The 25,110-nt window shown below is 44.8% G+C and overlaps 1 protein-coding gene across 7 annotated transcripts in view; it reads right to left on the bottom strand.

The window, feature by feature from the left end:
• The window catches only part of MDH1B (malate dehydrogenase 1B), a 183,539-nt gene that overhangs the window by 119,580 nt on the left and 38,849 nt on the right, over positions 1-25,110 (bottom strand). For all 7 annotated transcript variants that reach the window (XM_033946233.1, XM_033946232.1, XM_033946235.1 and 4 more), the window contains 2 exons: positions 20,148-20,290; positions 5,225-5,724 (listed from right to left, as the gene is read on the bottom strand). In XM_033946233.1, the coding sequence (XP_033802124.1) occupies positions 5,225-5,724; positions 20,148-20,290 (643 nt within the window). The remainder of the gene's footprint in view (positions 1-5,224; positions 5,725-20,147; positions 20,291-25,110) is intronic.

Below are 25,110 nucleotides of genomic sequence, written 5' to 3'. Positions count from 1 at the left end.
AGTGGCCTTGAGTACAAAGACCGTCGAGATGAGCCCCCCCAAGCGTAGGTCAAGGAATATGTCGTGAGGACCTTCTGATGAGGGGGTGTCTGAAACAGTAAACCTTTAGAGAGATTGGAAGAGAGCATCCACCAGTGTAGAGACTGTCTCAATGAAGGAGTGACTGAGATAACAAAATGTCCACTAAGGAATTCTGAGGTGAAGTGTGGCAAAGGAGTCACGTGAACAGTCGAGGCCATGTGACCGAGTAGTACCATCATGTGTTTCGCTGATAGTGAAGAAAGGGAAGACACTTTGCGGCAAAGCTGAAGAAGAACATCTAGACGCTGCTGAGAAAGGAATGCTCTGAGCTGGACAGTGTCCAGAACAGCTCCGATGAAGTGCAGGTTCTGAGAGGGCTGAAGGTGGGATTTGGGAAAGTTGATTTTGAATCCCAAGCTTTGTAGGAACCACGTAGTCCATTGGGTTGCTACAATAACCCCCTGAGATGTTGAATATTTGATGAGCCAGTCATCCAGGTAGGGGAACACCTGAAGACCATGGTTCCACAGAGCTGCTGCAACCACCACTAGGCACTTGGTGAACACTCTTGGAGATGATGCTAGGCTGAAGGGTAGCACTCTGCACTGAAAATGCAGATTCCCCACCTGAAATCTGAGGTATTGACGGGAGGCCGGATGAATAGGATGTGAGTGTAAGCCTCCTTGAGATCTAAAGAACACAACCAATTGTTCTGATCTAGAAGGGGATAAAGGGATACCATGAACAACATGCAAAATTTTTCTTTGACCAAAAATTTGTTGAGAGCCCTGAGATCCAGTATGGGCTGCAGATCGCCCATCTTCTTCGGAACGAGAAAATAATGGGCTGTTCCAAGGGAACTTCTTCAATGGCATGGAGATGAAGCAGAGCTTGAGCTTCCTGAAAAAGAAGGGTGGTCTGGGATGGAATGGAGGAAGTTCTGGTGCAATCTGAGTGAAATGAAGAGAGTATCCTTTCTCTGATTATTGACAGCACCCAGAGGTCAGATGTAATGGTCTCCCATCGATGGTAAAAATGATGGAGACAACCTCCTATGGGAAGAGGAGAGAACAGAGGCAGAACGATGGAGGTTATGCTCTGTTTGAGACCTGAGAAGCCTTTGGTGCAGCAGAAGGCTGAGGTTTCTGTTGCTTCTGCTGTTTTTGCAGTTTCTTGGGAGGTGCTCGAGTTTAAGGAGCTGCCCTCGGAGGATAACGCCTCTGATAGGATGGAAGAGGTTGAGAAGGCTTGGAAGGACCTGGCTTAGGCTTTGGTCTGACTATGGAAGCAAAAAATTTCTCATGCTCAGACAACTTCTTGGTTGCAGCCTCTATAGATTCATCAAAGAGGTTATTGCCTTCACAAGGAATATTGGCCAGATGATCCTGAATGTTGGGATCCATATGAATGGTGCGAAGCCAGGCAAGGAGGCGCATCGCTACTGAGAAAGCAGTGATCCTCGAGGAAAGTTCAAAGGCATCATAAGATGACTGAAGAAGGTACAACCTGAGTTGTGCTAAGGTAGCAAAGACTTGCTGGAACTCCAAAAATCGGTGCTGAGCAAGGTCTTTAGTATAACCAGGGAGTATATCAATAAAATACTTAAAATAAGTAGTAAAGATGAAAGTATAATTCAAAACCCTGGAGGCTATCATCGAATTTTGATAAAGACGATGGCCAAACTTGTCCATGGTCCTGCCCTCTCTGCCAGGAGGTACAGTAGCTTAGACCCTGGAAGGATGACTCCTCTTTAAGGAAGATTCCACAAGAAGGGACTGATGAGATAGTTGAGAGTTCTCAAAGCCTTTGCAATATACAGTTCTATACCTCGATTCCAACTTGCCTGGAACAGCAGGAAAGGCATAAGGAGTCTCCAGGTTTCGTTTGAAAGTTTGAGACAGGAGCTTGTTAAGAGGAAGTTTGAGAGACTTCGCAGGAGGCCGAGGCAAACTCATTTCCTCCAAGTACTTAGAACCAGAGTCCAATTTAAGATCCAGGTCCTCAGCCATTTGACGGAGGAAGGAGGAAAAGGACAATTGATACGCAAGATGGCCTTGAGAGGGACTTGATGACCTCGAGGCGCCTCGAGTAGAAAACGAAGGTGAGACCTCTCTGGAGTATTTTTATCCTAGCGAATAAGCAGACTGGGACGAGGCACTTGGAGAAGCGAAGCCCTCAGGTTCTGATATTGGTGTCCTAGATTGAGGAGTTGGAGGCCTCGAAGAGCTGGAACGCCTAGACGAGGAAGGCTCTCTTGAAGAGGACCTGTGCCTCGATGAGTGCCTCGACCGGCGATGAGAGTGCTGCCAGGAAGCAGGTCTCGTGTGAGGTCAAGGAGACTTCGCCCTATGCCTCAAAATGGGCAATGCCTTATATGAGGATATAGGGCTGGAAGCTGTAGATCGAAGTCCCACAGACTCAGTGGTTTGGATTGAGGTATCTCGAAGCACTCCCAAAGACTCGGCTCCTTGAATGGAGTGTGAGGATTCCAGACAAGACACTCGCAAAGACTGGACTCCTTGCATAGAGTGTGCAGATTCAGCTCAAGGCACAGGCAAAAACTTGATCTCTTGTGAGACTGCTGAGTGCCCAGGCTGGACTGCAGGAAGCAGAGTCAAGGCAGGACCTTATTTGGTCAGTAACTGAACAAATTCCTGCTCTAAAATGGTCTGGATGGTAGCCTGCAATTGTGGATCCGAGTCTGAAACTGGACCACTTGCTGAGGCTAAAGGCTCCGAGGACGAAGAGGAAGAATGCTTCGACTTGGAGGAATGATGTTTAGGTAGCTTGAAGACCACCGCTGGAACTGTCTGCTGAGGTATCTGACCAGAGGGAAGCTCAGGAGAAGACTTGGCAGATTTACTCAAGGTTGAGGACGTTCCAAACGAGGAAAGTTTGAGAGTCGAGGTCGAGGAGGCAGGAGGACACCCTGTAGCAGGCTTGACCGAATTGGAGGTCAAGGCTGGAGTAGGGGTTTCCATACCGAAAATCTTCTCTACTTGAACTCGACGACGTTTGAGGGCTCGAGGATGAAGGGTAGCACAGCGAACGCATGACTCCGGGCAGTGGTCAGGGCCCAAACACTGAAGGCACCAACGGTGTGGGTCAGTGAGGGATATCGCACGCTGGCACTGGCTACAGTTCTTAAAGCCTGTGACCGGCCGGACATAGAAGGGAAAATAGCCTCTGCAAAGTTGAAGCCCGCAGGCTGAGGGCACGCAAGAGGCCCCACCGTCACTCGACGAAAAAGTTTAACTTTTTAAAATTTAAACAATGACCGAAAGAAAACACAGTCACACTGTAATAAAGAAATAAAACACGAGCCACAGTGAGAGAAGGCACGAAGCGAACTAAGTTCAGTGCAAAGCGTCAAAGACGACCTTCTCGGCTCCACAGAAAACTGAGGAGACACACCCTGTGCTGGGCAGGAAGGCACTCGAGCATGCGCGGTGCGGCAGACTCGAAACTTCTAAGTTTCTTCAAGCAAGTCTGCCTGCGAGGCTGTCCACATCCAGGCTCCGTGGATGACATCACCCAAATGTGAGAATAGGCTGCCTGCTTGTCCTGGGATAAAGAAGTAGCAGGCTTCAATCGGCAACAGTGGCTTGAGGGGCAGGGAGAGAGACAGACAGAGAGACAGAAAGACAGGGGGAAGGGAGAGAGACAGACAGACAGAAAGACAGGGGAGAGAGACAGAAAGAAATATAGACAGAAAGAAAAGGGACAGGAAGAAAGACAGAAAGGGGACAGGGAGAGAGACAGAAAAGGACAGACAAACAGGGAGCAGGGAGAGATAAAGAAAGAAAGGAAACAGGAAGAGATACAGAAAAAAAGACAGAAAGAAAGGAGGCAGGGAGAGATACTGAAAGAAAGGGGGCAGGGAGAAAGAAATACAGAAAGAAAAAAAGAAAGAGGGCAAGGAGAGAGAAAGACAGACAGACAGAAAGAAAGGGGCCAGGGAGAGAGAAAGAAAGACAGACAGAAAGAAAGGGGCCAGGGAGAGAGAAAGAAAGACAAACAGAAAGAAAGGGAGGCAGGGATAGAAAAAGACACAGACAGAAAGAAAGAGAGAGAGAAAGACAGACAGAAAGAAAGGGGCTAGGGAGAGAGAAAGAAAGACAGACAGAAAGAAAGGGAGGCAGGGATAGAAAAAGACACAGACAGAAAGAAAAGGAGGAAGGGATAGAGAAAGACACAAAGACAGAAGAAAAAGAAAGAAAGAAAGATAGACGGGGCAGGGAAAGAGACAAAAAGAGAAAGAAAGATAGACGGGGCAGAGAAATAAATAAATAAAAAATGATAGATGGGGTAGGGAGAGAGACAGAAAGAAATAAAGAAAGATAGACGGGGCACGGAAAGAGACAGAATAGAGCCTACTATCTCCTATGGGCACCACTTAAGATCCTCAATCCATCAAAATGGAATTTCCACTCGCCCAAATTCTCCCAATTCTTTGCCTTTCCAGCCTGACAGCTGTGCACAACACATGCTCCAGCACAAACCCCCACCCCTCATGGCCCCCCAAACAACAGAGTTCCAGACCCCTTGATCCCCCCAATATTCATTCAAAGAACCTTCAAACCCACCACAAAACCATTGCAATACTCTGGAACAAAAACACCAACAACAAAAGACAAAGAAACCAACCCCCTTTCAAACCATCCACCAATCCACATCCAGTAAAACAATCAGCGGAATCAAAAAACGGAAATACCTTCACCCCCATCCACTGTATGTATGCAAACGCAAGATAGGCAGTAAATAAGCTATTTTTCCTGAATGACTTAATCTCAACCAACAGCCTAGACCTCTCATTCATAGTGGAAACTTGGCTAAAGGACCTAGATAGCCCGGAACTACCCCATCTCTGCCCTCAAGGGTACAACATACTGCAATTCCCTAGGAAGCACAAGCGAGGAGGCGGCCTAGCAATAATATACAAAAGCTTCTATATCATCACCGAGCTAGACTCAGCAGCCCACCCAGATCTAGAATACATTGCTTGCAAACTCGAAGACCTAACTGAATTAATAACTATACTGATCAACCTGTACTAGCAACTACATTGAATTTCCGTGTCAAACTGTCCATTGTAACTTCCTGGGTAACTGACTCAACCTCTTGTAATCCAACCTTGAACGAATAGGTAAAGTTGGAATAGAAAACTTTATTAACACAAAATAACATAATATAACTTACTCACCTGTTGCAGACATATTCAATTTCTTTGCTAGCTGAGCTTTGGCTTTCCATTCCAGTGTTGCTGCCACAGCAATAATATTGTGCTGTATCAAGGATGGTGCATGTTCCAAGATCATCAGTGTCTTCAGGTTCACAAATGTGTGTCCTGCCACAATAACTTTTACTTCCTTATTGGCATTTCGCTCAATCAGATCACCATACTGCTTGCACTGTTTAGCTACTTTTTGGATGCAGTCTCCGTAGGTTTCATCCTCATGTGGAATAAAATCATCAAGCACAATGATGATATCTGCCTTGAGAAAGGCCTCATTTGAAACACTATGCACCGAGACATTTCGTAACAGAGGGAATGCCAAATCTTCTGCTTCCATCATAAGAGCCTGGAGGACCTCCATATTGTGGCTCTTATCCAACAGATTAATGCTAATCTCAGACCCCATGCCAAACACTTCTCCATTGGCCAATATTGGAATCAGGTAGTAACTTGTAGATTCTGATGCACTGAGAAAGGAAGGGGAAATGCAGTTAGAGAATAACAAACAACAAACTATGTGATCATAAAGATGTGCATGTATACCTTATGTACACTAGGGGGATATAGGAGTAATTTTGTTAAGCTTTGTGAATATCCTGAAAACCTTACTGACTAGGGAGCCCTCAGGACAGGTTTGAGAACCACTGCATTAGGTTATTCTTCTGCTCCATCTTATTTATTTATATAGAATGATATAATATTTGGGCAATGTAAGAAAAACTAACATTAGAGGAATAATAGTTCTTAGAATATAGAGAAAATACTATTAACACTAACATAGTAAATGACGGCATATAAAGACCCAAATGGTCCATTCGATCTACCAAACTGTACATGCTATATAAATTAATTATTTAATTTAAATGATCCTTTTTCTTAGATATTTGGGCCAGAAACACAGAGCTCTGCTCAGTACTCTGCTTAGGTTCCATCTTTTGGAGTCTCTGTCAAAGCTCACTCCAGCCCATCTAAACCATCCTAGCTGTTGAAGCCCTCCCCAGCCCATCCTCAACTGAATGGCCATACGTTGATGGTCGGTATATTAAAATGTAAATAAACTTGAAACTTATATGGGACACAGATCGTGCATGTCTGCCCAGAACTGGCTATAGTTCTTCAATATATACCCATTATTTTCTGATCAGAGATCTTCTGTATTCATCCCATGCTTTTTTCAACTCTTGTCACCATTTTCCTCTCCACCACCTCCCTCGGGAATGCATTCCAGGCATCAATCACCCTTTCTGTAATGAATTTCCTAACATTACTCTTGAGACTACCACCCCTCAGCCTCAAATTATGCCCTCTGGTTTTACCATTTCCCTTTCTCTGCCGCAAAGTAAGGTTTTACACCTTGTATCTGAACTAAAAAAAGGGGTTTGTAGATTTTCTTCCCAAGGGTAGGCAATTATTGCATCTCTAGAAATCAAAGCATTACAAGTTAAAAGGAACTGAAATGTCTGTTTAACCAGCTGATAATCAAAGCAAGTTAACCAGCCGAAAATGGCCGTTGACTGATTAACTTGCTTATTGGTGGCTATCCAGCCATTTTCAGCAGCACTTAACTGGCTATCTTTGCTGAAAATGATCGTAAGAACATAAGAACTGCTATCTCCGGATCAGACCTTCGGTCCATCAAGTCCGGCGATGCGCACACGCGGAGGCCCAGCCAGGTGTACACCTGGAATAATTTTAGTCACCCATATCCCTCTATGCCTCTTGTAAGGAGATGTGCATCTAGTTTGCTTTTAAATCCTAGAACGGTGGATTCCGCAATAACCTCCTCTGGGAGGGCATTCCAGATGTCCACCAATAGTTGCGTGAAGCAGAACTTCCTGACATTTGTCCTGGACTTGTCCCCCCCTTAAGCTTCAGTCCATGTCCTCTTGTCCGTGTCACATTGGACATTGTAAATAATTTTTTTTTCTGCTCTATTTTGTCAATTCCTTTCAATATTTTGAAAGTCTCGATCATATACCCTCACAGTATCCTTTTCTCAAGGGAGAACAATCCAGTCTCTTAAGACGTTCCTCGTATTCCAAGTTCTCCATACCTTTTATTAGCTTCGTTGCTCGTCTCTGCACCCTCTCCAGCAGTTTTATATCCTTCTTTAGGTTGGGAGACCAATGTTGGACACAGTATTCCAAGTGTGGTCTGACCATTGCTCTATAAAGCAGCATTATAGCTTTCTCTGATATACTCGTCATTCCTTTCTTTATCATGCCTAACATTCTATTTGCTTTCTTTGCCGCTGTTGCGCATTGTGCCAACGGTTTCAGGGTCCTATCTATCAGTATACCCAGGTCTTTTTCTTGTTCGCTCTTACCCAGAGTTGCACCTGACATTCTATACTCGTGTTCCTTGTTCTTTCTGCCTAAATACATTACTTTGCACTTTTCCACATTAGACTTCATCTGCCATTTCTCCGCCCATTTCTCTAACTAACACAAGTCACTCTGGAGTTCCTCGCTATCCTTTTGCGATCTGATTGCCTGGCATAGCTTTGTGTCGTCTGCAAACTTGATGATCTCACTGGATGTTCCTTCTTCTAGGTCATTGATGAAAATATTAAATAAGATGGGCCCAAGTACCGAGCCCTGAGGCACACCGCTAGTCACTTTCTCCCAGTCTGAGAACTTCCCATTTATGCCCACTCTCTGCTTTCTGTTCTCCAGCCATTTGCCTATCAATCTTAGTATATCTCCCTCTATTCCATGACTTTGTAGTTTCCTGAGAAGTCTTTCATGTGGAACCTTATCGAACGCTTTCTGGAAGTCCAAGTATATTATGTCCACCGATTCTCCACTATCAATTTGTTTGTTCATGGTCTCAAAAAATTGAAGTAAATTCATCAAACATGATTTCCCTTTCCTGAAGCCATGTTGACTGGCTCTCATCAGGTCGTGTGTTTCCAAGTGCCGGACTATGCTATCTTTAATCAGTGCTTCAACTATGTTTCCAGGGACAGACGTATGACTCACAGGTCTGTAGTTGCCCGGTTCTCCTCTTGATCCTTTTTTGAAAATTGGCGTGACGTTCGCTATCTTCCAATCGTCCGGTATCTGTCCAGTTCTAATTGACAGGTTGGCAAGTTTTTGCAATAGCTCTCCAATTTCAACCTTCAGTTCTTTTAAGACTCTTGGGTGAATTTCATCAGGTCCAGGGGGATTTATCACTTTTAAGATTGTCGATCTGCTAGTATATCTGGTCCAAGTCCACTTCTACTGTGGTGAGGCTGTCCTCTATTACTCCTTTGAACACTTTCACTGCTTTTGGTATTATTGCGGTGTCCTCCTTCGTAAAGACAGATGCAAAGAAAGAATTTAGTCTGTCTGTAATTTGTTTGTCTTCCTTGATGTACCCTTTTCTTCCCTGGTCATCCAGCGGTCCCACTGCCTCTTTTGCGGGGGGGTTTTCCTTTTACGTATCTAAAGAAGGGCTTGAAATTTTTGGCCTCTTGCGCTATTTTCTGCTCATAGTCCTTTTTGGCATCCCACACCACCTTGTGACATTTCTTCTGATCATCTTTGAGTTTGTTCCAAGCTTCGGTTGTTTTCATGCGTTTCCATTTTTTAAAGGAATCCTTCTTTTCTTTTATGGCTTCCTTCACCTCTCTAGTAAGCCATGCCGGTTCTCCTTTGCCTTTAGTTTTCCTTTCTTTGGAAATACGTGGAATGTAGAGATTTTGTGCTTCTGTGATAGTATTTTTCAGTAGGGACCTTGCCTGATCTACTGTTTTAACTTTGTCCATCTTTTTCTTGAGCCATTGTTTCACCATGGCTCTCGTGCTATCGTATCTTCCCTTTTTAAAGTTTAAGGTCGTGGTTAAGGTTTTGGTACGTTTCCCTTTCCCGATGTCAAGTTTGAAGTTGATCATGTTGTGATCGCTCTTCCCCAGCAGGACCGTGACTTCTACTTCTTTTATCAGTCCCGTAATGCCATTTAGGACCAAGTCCAAGGTGGCGTTTCCTCTCATTGGCTCTCCCACCATTTGTTCCAGGAAGCAGTCCCCTAGCGCTTCCAGGAACTTGGCCTCCTTGCCGCAGTTCGAGGTTCCCAAGTTCCAGTCTATCCCCGGGAAATTGAAGTCTCCCATGATTATTACATTACCTATCTTACATTCTTGTTTAATTTCCTCTATCATTTCTGAGTCTGTCTCCTCCGTCTGTCCTGGGGGTCGATAGTAAAGGCCAATTTTTGTGTCTGCACCATTGTGTCTAGGAATCTTGATCCAGAGGGACTCCAGTTTCTCTGTCCTTTCCATCGTAGCCTCTCTAACAGATTCTACTCCATCCTGAACATATAGGGCAATACCTCCACCGTTCTGCCCTACTCTATCTCTTCTGTATAGTTTGTATCCCTGTAGTACTGTGTCCCATTTGTTTTCATCATTCCACCATGTTTCTGTTATGCCAATGATTTCCAGTTCATCGTGTCTCTAATTCTCCCATTTTGTTTCACAGACTTCTAGCATTCATATTCATACATTTGAGTTCCCTTTGTGTTACCTTCTTGGACTTTCTAAGCTTAGCAGTCTCTACTGTTTCTTTCACGGTATCCTTTTCTGCTCCTGCTTTGTCTCTCTTATTTGCTTTGTGGTCGTCCCCTCCCGTGTCTGAGTAGTTGTCCGTAGTTCCTTCTTCAGGGCATCCTGTTGCCCGGGCCATTGACTGGTGGTTGACTGTCAGCTTTCCCCTGTCCTTTAGTTTAGCAGGAGGGTTAGCAGGAGGGTTGAGGTGGCAGCAGGAGATTCAAACTTCAAGGTCCACTTTCATCTGGGTAACAACTGAGCACATCATAAAAACATAGAAAATGATGGCAGGAAAGGGCCACAGCCCATCAAATCTGTCCACTCAATTGACCCTCCCCCTTACTGTCCTCTTGGAGATCTCACTCTGATGACCCCTCCCCTTAACCCTACCCTCCTAGAGATCCAACAAGTGCATCCCATTTATTCTTAAAATCTGGCACGCTGCTGGCCTAGATCACCTGTACTGGAAGCTCATTCCAATGATCAACCACTCTTTCGGTGAAGAAATATTTCCTGGTGTCACCATGAAATTTCCCGCCCCTGATTTTCAGTGGATGCCCTCTTGTGGCCGAGGATCCTTTAAGAAAGAAAAAGTCATCTTCCACCTCGATATGACCTGTGATATATTTAAATGTCTCAATCATGTCTCCCCTCTCCCTACGTTCTTCGAGGGAGTATAGCCGCAATTTATTCAGCGTCTCCTCGTACGAAAGATCCTTGAGCCCCGAGACCATCCTGGTGGCCATTCGCTGAACCGACTCAACTCTCAGCACATCTTTACGGTAATGTGGCCTCCAGAATTGTACACAGTATTCCAGATGAGGTTTCACCATGGTTCTGTACAAAGGCATAATGACCTCGGGCTTCCGACTAACAAAACTTCTATGGATACAACCCAGCATTTGTCTAGCCTTGGATGAAGCCTTCTCCACTTGATTGGCAGTTTTCATGTCTTCACTGATGATCACTCCTAAATCCCATTCTGCCGTAGTCCTAGCCAAGGTCTCTCCATTCAAGGTGTAAGTTCTGCACGAATTTTTGTTGCCAAGGTGCATGACCTTACATTTTTTAATGTTGAATCCCAGTTGCCAGGTCGAGGACCAATGCTCTAACAAAAGCAGGTCCTGTGTCATACTGTTGGACAAATTGCTGTCACTTACTATGTTACAAAGTTTGGCGTCATCGGCGAATAATGTTATTTTCCCTTGAAGCCCTTGAGTCAGGTCACCTACAAATATGTTGAAAAGGATCGGGCTCAGGGAGAGATTGAAGAGCACGGATAACGGTTCCGCTAGGACATCACACAACTCTCTGAGCACTCTGGGGTGTAGATTGTCCGGTCTCATGGCTTTGTCCACCTTGAGTCTTGATAGTTCGCCTTAGATGTCGCCGGGTGTAAACTCAAAATTCCGAAACAGGTCTTCCGAGCTTGGTTTTGCCTGCAACTGTGGACCGGATCCCGGCGCCTCGCAGGTGAAGACTGAACAGAAGTATTCATTTAGTAGTTCGGCTTTATCTGAATCTGATTCTACGTATTCCCGTCTGGTTTTCAAAGGTGTACTATCCCATCTGTGTTTCTTTTTCTGTCACTAATATACCTGAAGAAGGATTTGTCCTCCTTCTTAATTTTCTTTGCTAGATTTTCTTCTACACGAAGCTTGGCCTCTCTGACTGCCATTTTGACAGCTGTAGACCTGGTCATATATTCTATTTTAGCCTCTCTTGTCTCTGATTGTTTGTAGGAAATAAATGCTCTTTTCTTTGCTTTAATGAGGTCTGAGATCTCTGCGGTGAACCATTGTGGTCTATTGTGGTTTACTTACTGATTTTATATAGCAGTTTGTTGCTACGTGTAGGGTAGATTTCAGGGTTGACCACATAGCCTCCACATTATCGGTTACAGCTTGGTTTTTCAGTGCTCGATGGACGAAATCCCCCATGCGTTTGAAGTCAGTGCCTCGAAAGTTGAGTACTTTTGTTGTGGTGCTTGATCTAGTGAAGCCTTTCCTGAGGTAGAACCATACCATGTTATGGTCACTGGAGGCTAGCTTATCACCAACCGAAACCTCCGAGATGCTTTCTCCGTTGGTGAGTATCAGGTCCAGTATCGCCTGGGCCCTACTGGGCTCCAATATTAATTGTTTGAGTCGTGCTCCCTTTATGGAAGTTAACAGCCTTCTGCTGCCGCTGGTTGTCGCTGAAAGTGTGTTCCAATCTGCATCGGGCATGTTGAAGTCCCCTAGTACAGTGTCCCCCCGTAAAGTGATGTTCTCTATGTCTTTGATTAATTCTGAGTCCTTGTCTTCTAGTTGTCTTGGAGGTCTGTATACTATACCAAGGTACAGGCATTTTTCGTTGCCTCTGGCCAGGTTTACCCAGAGGGATTCCCCGGAGTACTTGACATCTGTGATTCTCGTAGTCTTGATGGCTTCTTTAGTGTATAGTGCTACCCCTCCTCCTAACTTGCCCTCTCTGTCTTGACGAAGTAAGCCATATCTCACCCATGAGAGTCCGTGAACCAAGTCTCAGAAATCGCCACCACGTCTAGGTCGGCACTCATTATTTCGGTCTTCAATTCCAAAATTTTGTTGCCTAAACTGTGTACATTAACATACATAGCCCTCCATACCTTGTGATTGTCCAGTCCCTATGGGGAGTTTCCCACCTGAGTTAGCGTGACTCCTAAAGAACTGTTTATAATGTGGGTACTTACTTCGGACTCAGAAATGGAGTTGTGACTCCCCCCTCAGGACAGTTACTTGCTGCACTGGTATCCTCCCCCAACTTACCTAGTTTAAAGCCCACCTGAGTTAGTGAGGCTCCTAAAGAATGGTTTACTATATGGGTACTTACCTCAGACTCAGAAGTGGAGTTGCAACTCCCCCCCTCAGGATAGTTTCTTACTGCACTGGTGCCCTCCTCCAACTTACCTAGTTTAAAGCCCTACGAAGTAGGTGGGCTATCGGTGTCCGAAGACGTTCTTACCTCTACCGGTGAGATGGATTCCGTCTGGTCCCTGAAGTACCTGCAGTGCCTCTACATGGTTTAGGAAACCCAAGTTCATCTCCCTGCACCATCCATGTAGCCACTCGTTAGTCCTCTGGATACGCTCTTCCCTGGCTCTTCCCTTGCCTCTAACTGGGAGAATCGATGAGAAGACCACCTGAGCACCTGTCCGCCTCAGCTTCTCACCCAGGACTCCAAAGTCTTTAGGTACATTATCCGAGGTCTTCCTGGCAGTGTCATTTGTTCCGACGTGGATGAAGTTTTAACGTGCACAACGGCACAAGACTGCGCAGTGCAGAAATAGAGGGCAACGGAACTACTTCCAGGAATCACACTTCCAGGTAGAGATGGCAGTGGATCTTGAAGTTTGAATCCCTGAAGAAACCATTTCATTGTTGGTGAAACAAGATCTTGTAGGAGGAAGAACGCTTGGCCTGTCGCCGTGTTGTTTGAACGTTGCTGAAAAGGAGTGCTACAGCTGAGAGTTCTGGCGCCAGAGCTAAGGTTTTTTTTTTCTATCTTTCATCTGATACTGGATGCCTTTAATTATGGGCTTTTTTGAAATAATAATTTGATTAAGAGTTCTAAAATTGAAAAATTTTTAAAAATAGTTTTTTCTACTGTGCACAGTTGTGGCTTCTATATTTCTCTGAGATCCTGATATTATTTTTTGGTGTGAGTTTTTTGCCAATGACAAAAATAACGTGAGCTTTAAAATCATCAATGATTGCTATGTGCCATAATATTTGAGGCTTTTTCTCCACCTGTTTGGTTTGAATGTCTGATCTGAGTAATTGAGTCCATTGCTGGTGGGTGACATTTTCTTAATTATTTATTTAAACATCTCTATCATATCTCTCCCACCCTTCCTCCAAAGTATACAGATTGAGAATGACTTCCGATTGGTTGAGGAAGAGGCTGAGAGAGGGAGAGAGTGGCTTGTTCTCCATGAGCACGTCAAAAAGACTGAGTAGATTTCTGAGGTCGCTGTTGCTTTTTTTGCTATGGTGGCCTAGAAGCAGAAGGTTTAGCACTACATTGCCTCCGATAGGAATATGAAGGTTTAGCAGACTGTTGTGAAGCTGGAATCTTAGTCTTTGTTCTGACCAAAGAATTCCAATTCTTTTCACGTTGCGTCAACTTTTGCACGGCCACCTCAAAAGAATCATCAAAAAGTTCTTCTCCTAAACATGGAATATTGGCTAATCTATCTTGGAGATTGATGTCCATATCTGAGACTCTCAATCACGCTAGGCATCTCATAGCCACTGACATAGCAGATGCTCTAGATCAGTGTTCTTCAACCACTGGTCCACAGAAATTTCCTGCCGGTCCACAGGGCCAGCATGTGTGATTGATGCGGCATTATCTTTGAGCCATTATCTTTGATTCAGTGCACAAAGCCACGGGCAGCGGCTCCTACGGGCATCCTGCGCCTGAACCGGAAACGTCAGAGGGAAGGCTTCCAGATGAGGCATGGGACGTGCAAGGTGCAATTAGTACTATTATGGAGGCGTGGTCTGGGGTGGAGAATGGGTAGAGATGGGTGGGGTCTGGCCCACAACTTAGCCCAGTGTTCTTCAACCGCCGGTCCACGGACCGATGCCGGTCCACAGAATAATTCTTTTATTTCTGCCAGTCCATGGGTGTAAAAAGGTTGAAAAACATTGCTCTAGATGATATCTCAAAAGCAACATAGGCTGACCTCGCTAAATATTTTCTAGTCTGTGAAAGAGTGTAAATAGTGTCCTGATATTTCTGAAGATGCTGTGAAGGAATATACTTTTCAAAGGTAGGCAATTTCCTTATCAGTTGTTTTAGATAAGAGGACATGTAGAAATTGTAATTAAGGACCCTGCTCACCAGCATAGAATTTTGGTAAAGGCAATGCCCAAACGTGTCCAAAGTTTGTGCCTCAGCCCTGATGGCGCTGAGGCACAAACGTTTGAACTAAATGATTTTTAAGGGTTGACTCCAAAAGCAATGATTGATGTTGAAGTTGTAGTTTATCAAACCCTGTACAGGAAATGATTCTGTAGAAGGAATCAAGTTTTCTTGGAGCTACTGTGATAGTTAAAGGCGTTTCCCAATTTTTGAGAAGCTTCTCCTTGAGAAAGCCTTGTAATGGAAACTTGAGGAGCTCTTTGGAAGGCTTATCATAGTTCAAAGCTTCTGAGTATTCAGCACTTGGTCCAGTGTCAGCTTCCATAGCTTGCCTAATATATTTAGTACAGGAAAGTCTTTCTGTAGGAGATCTTGCTTTAGGAGGTGTTTTCTGTGGCGACTGTTCTGAAGGGGTGTCATAAGACTCAGTCACAGATAAAGAAAATTCACACTCTGAGTCAGAACGCAAATCTGAATCAAAGAGAAGTTTTGGAGAAGCTGTGCATTGAGGAAAACAATGTGCGACGTCTTCGGTACCGATCCAATGAAGAAGATAACGGGGATCGATGAGTTTCCCTTTTACGCTTCAAAGCATGAGACCGACACGATGAAGATCGATAATTTCTTGGTGACGAACGCTGTGTCAAAGAAAAGTGTCGATGCTTAGAAATAGTGGATCGATGCCTCAATGGAGAACGTCAATAAGATGAGCTACAACGTCGATGTGAAGATCGATGTTTGGAGACAGAACGTCGTTGAGATGGGGAGTGACGATGCCTCATGGAAGATCCATGAGAAGTAGCTCAATGCTCCAATGGATAGCTGACAGCTGTGCCTTGTAGTGCAATGCTCAAGCTGGGCCGGTACCGAGGGAGTCGATGTAAGCACCGGCATGCAGTGCAATTTGAACATATCACCAATCTCCCTCTGGAAGAACTTGAGTTTCTCCCTGAAAGTATGCACTGGTACCGATGGCTCATCAGCCAGTATCATCAGTGCAGCAGCTTGTCTCGGAGTGGGTGACCTCAATGAAGATGCATGCCGTGAAGAAGAAACAAGCTGCAATAACGGAGAACGATGGCATTGCTGTTTGGTCTACATCAAAGGACTCAATGCTGTTGAGACCTGAGAAGCTTGCTGGGAAGCAGATGACTTCTTAGCTGGCTTCCCTGATGCTGCAAGATCTCTCGATGTTGATGTTGATGCAGGAGTTTTCTATGATGATGGCTCCAAAGGTTTGCCGGTGTCCATGACCGAACAGATTCACCTGTTGAATGTGTCGGGCTTTAATGGAGTGCTTTTGTAAAGTGGAGCACCGAGCACAAGTTTCAACTCGGTATTCAGGGCCTAAACACTGTAAACACAAACTATGAGGGTCGGTGATGGAAACAGGCCTCTGACAACTACAGCACTTCTTAAAACCCATTAACGGTTTCAACATGGACAGGAAAATTTCATCAGTGAGACTGAATTAAATTTTGAGAGACCCACCAAGGAAAACCCCCGAGGCCGAAGCCTGAGAAAAAGGAAAGAAAATTATATTATTATTATTATTATTATAACAGTATTGAAATAAAAACTAAGAAAAAGAAAAGAAGAAAAAAAGCACAAAGCGGAAAGGCATCATAGACTGTCAAAAAAGTACTTCTTCGCTTTGCGGAAAACGAAGAACAGCCTATGTCAGGCAGGAAGGCACTCGTGCATTAGTGGTGTGGGCAGTCGTGAAGTTTCTTAAAACTTAAAGTGACAGTACACTTTAATGCTGTCCGCACCGGGGCTCCGTGGATGACATCACCCACATGTGAAAATATGCTGCCTGCTTGTCCTAGGATAAGTACTGTTTCATTTGCATCTTTAGGGGGTGGGAGGGGGGTCAGTGACCACTGGGAGAGTGTGGAAGAGTCATGCTTTCATCCCTTCATTGGTAACATTTTGGAACTTATTCATTGTTAAAACAGGTCTAGCCCCAAACATCTAAATTGTGCCCTGAACATAGTCTTATTGCAGAAAATTACCAAAGTCATAAGCCTGCCCTAGTATCACCCAGACCACGCCTCTAACATGCTCTCTTGAGTTTTAAACACAATGCAGACAAGCACCATTGAAATCCATCTAGAAAATAGGTTTTGAAAATAGTGAATTAGAAAGGTTGGCGAGAAAAATCTGCCCCTTTATGCCACATTCTGGACGTTTTTCTTTTTAGAAAATGAGCCCCATGGTCCACAGGATAGCATCTGCACTGGGACTCCTTTTTGATGAAGTCACACATATGTAATAAATGCTGTCCTGCTTATCCTCAGAAAATATTTTATATGTTAATCATAATTACAATTTTTAATCTTCCTGCAACCGTATTTCAAACTCTTAAAACAATCAATATATGAGGTAAATGGATGCCCACTTACATCAGAAAGTTTTTTCTGCTCACTTATAATTGAAGATCTGCAGTAGGAATAGGATGCACTAGAAACCTTTGTAAATCTAACCAACACACATAATTATCAGGCCTACTCCTGTACACAAGTAATAAACTTGGAAATTAGGTAAACTTAACCCTCCATCTTCTCCTGAAGAAGGAAGTGCTGTTACCTTTGCTAAACAGCCTGTGCACTTAACCAGGCAGTGCAACTTAATATTACATAGTAACATAGTAGATGATGGCAGATAAAGACCCGAATGGTCCATCCATTCTGCCTAACCTGATTCAATTTAAATTTTTAAATTTTTTCTTCTTAGCTATTTCTGGGCAAGAATCCAAAACTTTACCCGGTACTGTGCTTGGGTTCCAACTGCCAAAATCTCTGTTAAGACTTACTCCAGCCCATCTACACCCTCCCAGCCATTGAAGCCCTCCCCAGCCCATCCTCCACCAAACGGCCATACACAGACACAGACTGTGCAAGTCTGCCCAGTACTGGCCTTAGTTCAATATTTAATATTATATTCTGATTCTAAATCCTCTGTGTTCATCCCATACTTCTTTGAACTCAGTCACAGTTTTACTCTCCACCACCTCTCTCGGGAACGCATTCCAGGCATCCACTACCCTCTCCGTAAAGTAGAATTTCCTAACATTGCCCCTGAATCTACCACCCCTCAACCTCAAATTATGTCCTCTGGTTTTACCATTTTCCTTTCTCTGGAAAAGATTTTGTTCTACGTTAATACCCTTCAAGTATTTGAACGTCTGAATCATATCTCCCCTGTCTCTCATTTCCTCTAAGGGTATACATATTCAGGGCTTCCAGTCTCTCCTCATACGTTTTCTGGCACAAGCCTCCTATCATTTTCGTCGCCCTCCTCTGGACCGCCTCAAGTCTTCTTACGTCCTTCACCAGATACAGTCTCCAAAACTGAACACAATACTCCAAGTGGGGCCTTACCAATGACCTGTACAGGGGCATCAACACTTTCTTCCTTCTACTGACTATGCCTCTCTTTATACAGCCCAGCATCCTTCTGGCAGCTGCCACTGCCTTGTCACACTGTTTTTTCGCCTTTAGATCTTCGGAAGCTATCACCCCAAGGTCCCTCTCCCCGTCCGTGCATATCAGCTTCTCTCCTCCCAGCATATACGGTTCCTTCCTATTATTAATCCCCAAATGCATTACTCTTCATTTCTTTGCATTGAATTTTATTGATTCTGACTAGCCATAAAAAATGGGCAGGTCAGAGATGGTAAAGGGGGCAGTGTTGGGAAGGGGCTTTGACAAGGTACCTCATGAGCGGCTACTTAGGAAACTGTGGAACCACGGGGTGGAAGGGGACGTGCACAGATGGGTCAACACTGGTTGGCAGGCAGAAGGCAGCTCGGGTTGGAGTGAAGGGTCACTACTCGGGCTGGAGGAGGGTCACAAGCGGAGTTCTGCAGGGGTCTGTACTCCGACCGCTGCTGTTCAATGTATTTATTAATGACCTGGAAACGGGGACGAAGTGTGAAGTTATAAAATTTGCGGATGACACTAAACTCTGTAGAAGGGTTAGAACTGAGGAAGAGTGTGAGGACCTACAAAGGGACCTAAACAAACTGGAGGAGTGGGCGAATAAATGGCAGATGGACTTCAATGTAGGGAAATGCAAGGTCATGCATATAGGGAGAAAGAACCCGATGTTCAGCTACCAAATGGGGGGATTAGTATTAGAGGGAAGTAACCTTGAAAGAGATTTGGGTGTACTGGTGGACACAACAATGAAGTCAACGGCACAATGCGCAGCAGCCGCGAAGAAGGCAAACATAATGTTGGGTATTATTAAGAAGGGTATTACGACCAGAACGAAAGAAGTCATCCTTTCGTTGTATCGGGCAATGGTGTGCCTGCACCTGGAGTACTGTGTTCAGTATTGGTCACCGTACCTTAAGAAGGATATGGCAATACTTGAGAGAGTCCAAAGGAGAGTGACATGAATGATTAAGGGCACGGAAAACCTTTCATACACTGAAAGATTGGAGAGACTGGGGCTCTTCTCCCTGGAAAAGCGGAGACTCAGAGGAGACATGATAGAGACCTACAAGATCATGAAGGGCATAGAGTAGAGAGGGACAGATTCTTCAAACTTTCAAAACATAAAAGAACAAGAGGGCATTCGGAAAAGTTGGAAGGGGACAGATTAAAAACGAATGCTAGGAAGTTCTTCTTTACCCAGCGTGTGGTGGACATCTGGAATGCGCTTCCAGAGGGCGTAATAGGACAGAGTACGGTACTGGAGTTCAAGAAAGGATTGGACAATTTCCTACTGAAAAAAGGGATAGAGGGGTATAGATAGAGGGCTACTGCACAGGTTCTGGACCTGTTGGGCCGCCGCGTGAGCGGACTTGCTGGGCACGATGGACCTCGGGTCTGACCCAGTGGAGGCATTGCTTATGTTCTTAAGATACCTGCATAGCTAAGTGGCAAATTTAAGACAGCTTCAAAGCTGTAGGCTACAGCACTATCAGTGGGACTGCATTAAAAAGACCCATTTGCAACCGATCCCATCTACCCCTCTTCCCCAATTAAGGTCCATAGCCCCCCTCCCATCCTACCCCAACAAAAAAGGTCCCTCCATCCCCATCCCCCATCCCCCACCCTGTATCTGGAAAGTGCCAAGGCAATTATCTAGAGAACAGCAATAATTCAGATTTTAACTATTATAACTTTATCTGGATAATTATCCAGATAGTGTGTTGAATGCCACTATCTAGATACAGTAGTAGTGGTACAGCCCACTCTGTTTGAATATTCAGCACTGCTCTCTCTGCAGATAGCAGCACTGAATATTTGTGTTTTATTTAACTGCCATAATCAGCATTTAAAAACAATTCTGACCAGAATAGCTCAGTACTGACCTGACGCATGATATGATATAATTTTTCTCATATTAAATGCACTTCATGGGAATCTGGTAAAATATTTAAATACTTTCTAAGCTTTATGTGTACTACTAAGAATGTATAAAGTTTCACTAAATTATCTTCCATTTCTAGCCTACCTGCTAATCCAGATCTGAAGGGGCCTGATGAGACTCTGAATCTCTTTTTCCTCTTTTTTGATTTCTATGTGAGTCTCTAGGTTCTCTTGAGCAATTAGTTTCATTTCTGGAGTTATCAACTCTGAGGTGATACCATAGTAATGCTAAACACAGAAGAGGAATAGTCAGTCAGTATTGGAAGAAAACATTTACAAGCATCAATGCATAAAGCATAATTACTCATCTGTAGCAGGTGATCTCCAAAGACAGCAGGCATATATTCTCGTATGTGGCGTTATGTCACTCTTGAAACCCGGCACAGACAGTCAAAAAGTGTACTGCCACTTTAAAACTTTAAGACTGCCCATTCAGCACGCATACAGATGCTTTCTCGCCTGACACTGGCTCACAGGACTATCAGTTCAGTAACAAAGCTAAGAAGCCAACTAGGGGAGGTGAGAGGGTTGTGAGAAAATATGCCTGCTGTTCTTGGAAAACATCTGCTACAGGTGAGTAACTAATGCTCTCTCCAAGGACAAGCAGGCATTATATTCTCATGTGGGATTCCCAAGCTCACAGGACTATCAGTTCAGTAACAAAGATTAAGATGCCAACTAAGGGAGGTAAGAGGGTTGTAAGAAAATACACCTGCTGTCCGACTATCCCATCTGGAATGATTCTCCAAATAATAGTGGGATGCGAAGGTATGAACTGAGGACTAGTTGGCTGCTTTCCTCAAAGGGAGTAGATGTCCTCAATGTGAGTGAACACAGATGAGGATGGGCTGGGGAGGGCTTCAATGGCTGGGGTGCTGTAGATAGGCTGGAGTGAGCTTTGACTGAGACTTCACTAGTTGGAACCTAAGCACAGTACCCATTGCTCAAACTTTATGTGCAGTGACAAGGCCTTCAAGCATCAGCCCAGCCTGAGCATTAGGAAATACAGTCCACCAGCCATGTGAAGAGGGTTCTCTTGGTGACAGAAGCTCCAAGTCTGTTTGGATGGAATGAGAAGAACAGTTGAATGTAAGTTCTGTGGGGTTTGGTCCGATCTATATAATAAGCAAGAACACATTTAAAGTCCAATGTGTGGAGTGCCGCTTCAACAGAGTGAAAATGTGGTCTGGGAAAGAAGGCAGGGCGAACTATAGACTGGTTCAGATAAACTTCTGAGATGTTCTTTGGGAAAAACTTTGGACACATGCAAAAAACACCCTGTCATGGTAGAATGTTGTATAGGGGGGATCTGATACAAGCACTTGAAGTTCACTGACTCAGCATGCAGATGTGAGAGAATTGCAAATTGCTCAAAGTTCCAAGAGATTGATGTGGAGAGTTTTCTCATGAGGAGTCCAGCTGCTCTAAATAAGGTGGGCTCCTCAACTGAGCATGGAAGCATCTGTTAATATTGTTTGATGTGTGGAAAAGAAGGGCCCTGGAGAGTCTAGCCAGTAATAGTCACCACTGAAGGGAATGACAAAGGTCTGAGGTAACTTGTATTTGCTGTGATAGTGCTCAAGTAGCTTGAGACCATTGGGTTAAGAGTGTCCACTGAGGTTCCCTGAGATGTAGACAGGCAAATGGAGTCATGTGAACTATAGATGCCATGTGGCCTAGGAGATGCAACATTTGACATGCAGTGATGCTTGGAGAGAGGAGACCTTCGGGCAAATATGAATCAGACTGTTGAGTCTCTGCTGCGGTGGAAAGGTTTGAGCTTGAGTTGTGTTGAGGAGAGCTCAAACCGTTTGAATGGGTTGAAGATGAGATTTCTGGTAACTGACTGCAAAACTCAGGAGTTCCAATAGACAAATGGACACGGTTCCTCATAGGAGGCTCTTGAACAAACTTGAAGGGCTGAAGTTAGGACCCAAAGTGGTGAACTGGATTAGAAACTGGTTGTTGGACAGACGCCAGAGGAAGGAAAGGTGAGTAGTGGAGTCCCTCAGGGTTCAGTGCTGGGGCAGATCCTGTTCAATATGTTTGTGAGTGACATTGCTTTTTTTAAAAAAAATTTCTTTATTTAATATAGAAAGAACACTACACACAAGCAATGTTACAGCAGGCAATAAAGAACAGTCCAAACCCCCCAATACCCTCTGCGACAAATAATCCTCAAGGCACTTCAAAAGGAACCCACTTCCCACCCACCCATCCCTGCCCCCCCTCCCCACCCCCTAACAGCCAGATATAAATCAGACAGCAGAGAACCACCCCCATGTCTGCACCCCAGCAAGTACCCCATGCAATCAAAATGTACAAAAAGTAAAGTGAGATCATAGAGAACAGGTATGATCTGGAACAAACCCCCCTCCCCCCAAAAAAAAAAACAAAAACCCACAACCTCCAGTCTGGGGCAGACCTTCCTGCATCCAATCCCCCCATCACTTCCAAGTATCTACCCCTCACATCCAAATATTGCTGCCACTTCCTTGTCAGCAAGGTCGACAGCCTATAATGTTCACGCACCCAACTCAATTTATCTCTCATTAAAGACAAGGTAGGAATAGTGGGGCTTCTCCAATATCGAGCCACAATCAGCCTCGCCGCTGTGAAGGCTAACCAGGCTAGTTTATCCTGGGTATCATCAAGAGCATCCCCTCCCCCCACCGATAACCCCAGTAATGCCATTTCTACCCGCTGCTATAGGGGTACCTGAAGTAAGTTTCCCACATAGCCGAACACCTTCCCCCAATAGACCCGGAGCTTAGGGCAGCTCCACCACATATGGAAGAATGTGCCCTTCTGCCCACACCCCTTCCAGCAAATGGCAGTACTAGTAGCCAACATTTTACTCAAAACAACCGGAGTCATATACCACCTCACCAACAATTTAATAGCATTTTACACCAAGGCAGGTGCTACCGCTATATGATGAATCAGATACGTGATCCTCTCTCATTCCTCTGCGGTGAACACCCGTTCCAAATCCGCTTCTCTAGCCTGTAAATAAGAAGGTTTACTGTCCCCATCCCCATGCACCCATCTATATAGCAGGGAGACACAGCCACGTGCCATGGGAGCCCCTAACAGCTGCTCAAATTCTGACCCTTATACATGGCCGAGTCCACCTGATTCCTTCGCATAAGGTAATTTTTTACTTGTAAATAAGGAAACAGGTCCTTAGGCTCCAGCTGGTACAGAGACTGAAGTACAGGAAAAGCTCGAATGGCCTCCCCATCCAAGAATTGACCAAAGTACTGCAACCCTTTCTTCTCCCACCTATTGAAAATCCCACCCTCCCTGCCCGGAGCAAAGTCAGGTGCCCACCTCAAAGGAAGATGATGCACGGGCCCCGCTCCTTACCCAACAACTTGCGAGCAGCCCCGTTCCAGATCCGCAATGTCCACCGAGGGAATGGATTGTCTAAGGCCTGGCATTCTTTTCCACTGAAAGTTCCCCACATCAGAGACCCCAGGGTCCTTTCCCCTAAAGAGCTCTTCGACAAGCCCTGTTCCACTTGCACCCACAGCTTCAGAGGTGAAGCATGCCATTCCACCCCCACCCGCAACTGCGCTGCATAATGCTCCAAATGAGGGATACCCAGGCCCCCCTCCGCCTTGAATTTAAACATAGCAAACGCGCCACACGGGGCTGTCTACCCCCTCACACAAAGCGTAACAAACTCCTATTCCAACGCTGAAAGAACTGTTTAGGGATTTCAATAGGCAAAACCTGAAATAAATACAAGAATTTAAGTAAAATCATCATCTGAACTACCTCCATGCATCCCATCCAGGAAACATATAATTTCTCCCATCTATCCATATCCCGCGACAGGGCTGCTACCAAGGGAACATAGTTAAGTTGAAACAATGACTGCCAATCCACTCCCAATTGTATACCCAAATAACAAATAGGCCCTGTCACCCACCGGAAAGGAACAGAACATTTTATGCCTGGGATAGCAGAATTAGGAACCGAAATGTTCAATTTCTACGTTTTAGTCAGGTTGGCCTTGAACCCAGACAATGCCCCATAGTCTGACATCAATTCCTGAAAAGACGTAAGCATACTTTCTGATTCTACCACAATCACTAATCAGCAAATAATGATAATTTATGCTCACACCCCTGGATCTTTACTCCCCAAATCCGGTCTGGCAACCTAATTTTTTGTGCAAAAGATTCTATCACCAGAGCAAAGAGCAGAGGCGAAACCAGGCACTCCTGTCTTGTCCCTCTCCGAAGTTCAAATGGGGAGGAGTACACCCCATTAATCTTAACACATGCCATCGGCTGATAATTCAAAGGTGGTATCCAAGAAACAAACTGGGACCCCCAACCCCATATGTCAAAGTACTGCCGCCATAAATCTCCAGTCCATGTGGTCAAAAGCCTTTTCGGCATCAACTGCCACTGCTACCCAGGATAGCACACACGGATCCCATCAGCTGCCTGCCTCCCCCCGATAAACCCCACCTGGTCCAAGTGGAGAAGCATAGGCATATGACCAGATAATCTGTCCGCCAACACTCGAGCAATAATTTTGGTGTCAATACCCAACAAGAAAATCGATCTTTAACTCTCACAATGAATTCTATCCTTCCCTGGTTTAGGCAGAATGGTTATCCCCGCTAATTGCATGTAAAAAGGCAGTTGCGCTCCATCCCTCAGATTATTATATACCCTCTCTAGTAGGGGAGCTACCAGGGTTGAAAGCTTCTTATAAAATAAGCCTGTGAACCCATCAAGCCCTGGAGACTTCCCCAGTTTAAGCGTGCATATCACAGTTTGGACCTCATTTAGCGTGATATCAGCATCTAATCCCTGAGACTCAGCCTCCAACAAGGACGCCAAGCCCAAGTCCTCTAAGTATTTCCGAATTTCCTCCTCTATCCCCTGGCTCTCGGGCATATACAGTTCCTGGTAGAATTCCCGAAAACGCTGCTGAATAGCCTCCTCGAGCGTTAGCAGTCTTCCCGCTCTGTCCTTAATAGCCATTATGTTAGATTGGGTTTACCTAAGCGTAAGACAATGCACTAA

This window comes from Geotrypetes seraphini, chromosome 5, assembly GCF_902459505.1.
Source record: "Geotrypetes seraphini chromosome 5, aGeoSer1.1, whole genome shotgun sequence".
Taxonomy (NCBI): domain Eukaryota; kingdom Metazoa; phylum Chordata; class Amphibia; order Gymnophiona; family Dermophiidae; genus Geotrypetes; species Geotrypetes seraphini.
This window is presented reverse-complemented; position numbering and strand designations above follow the sequence as displayed.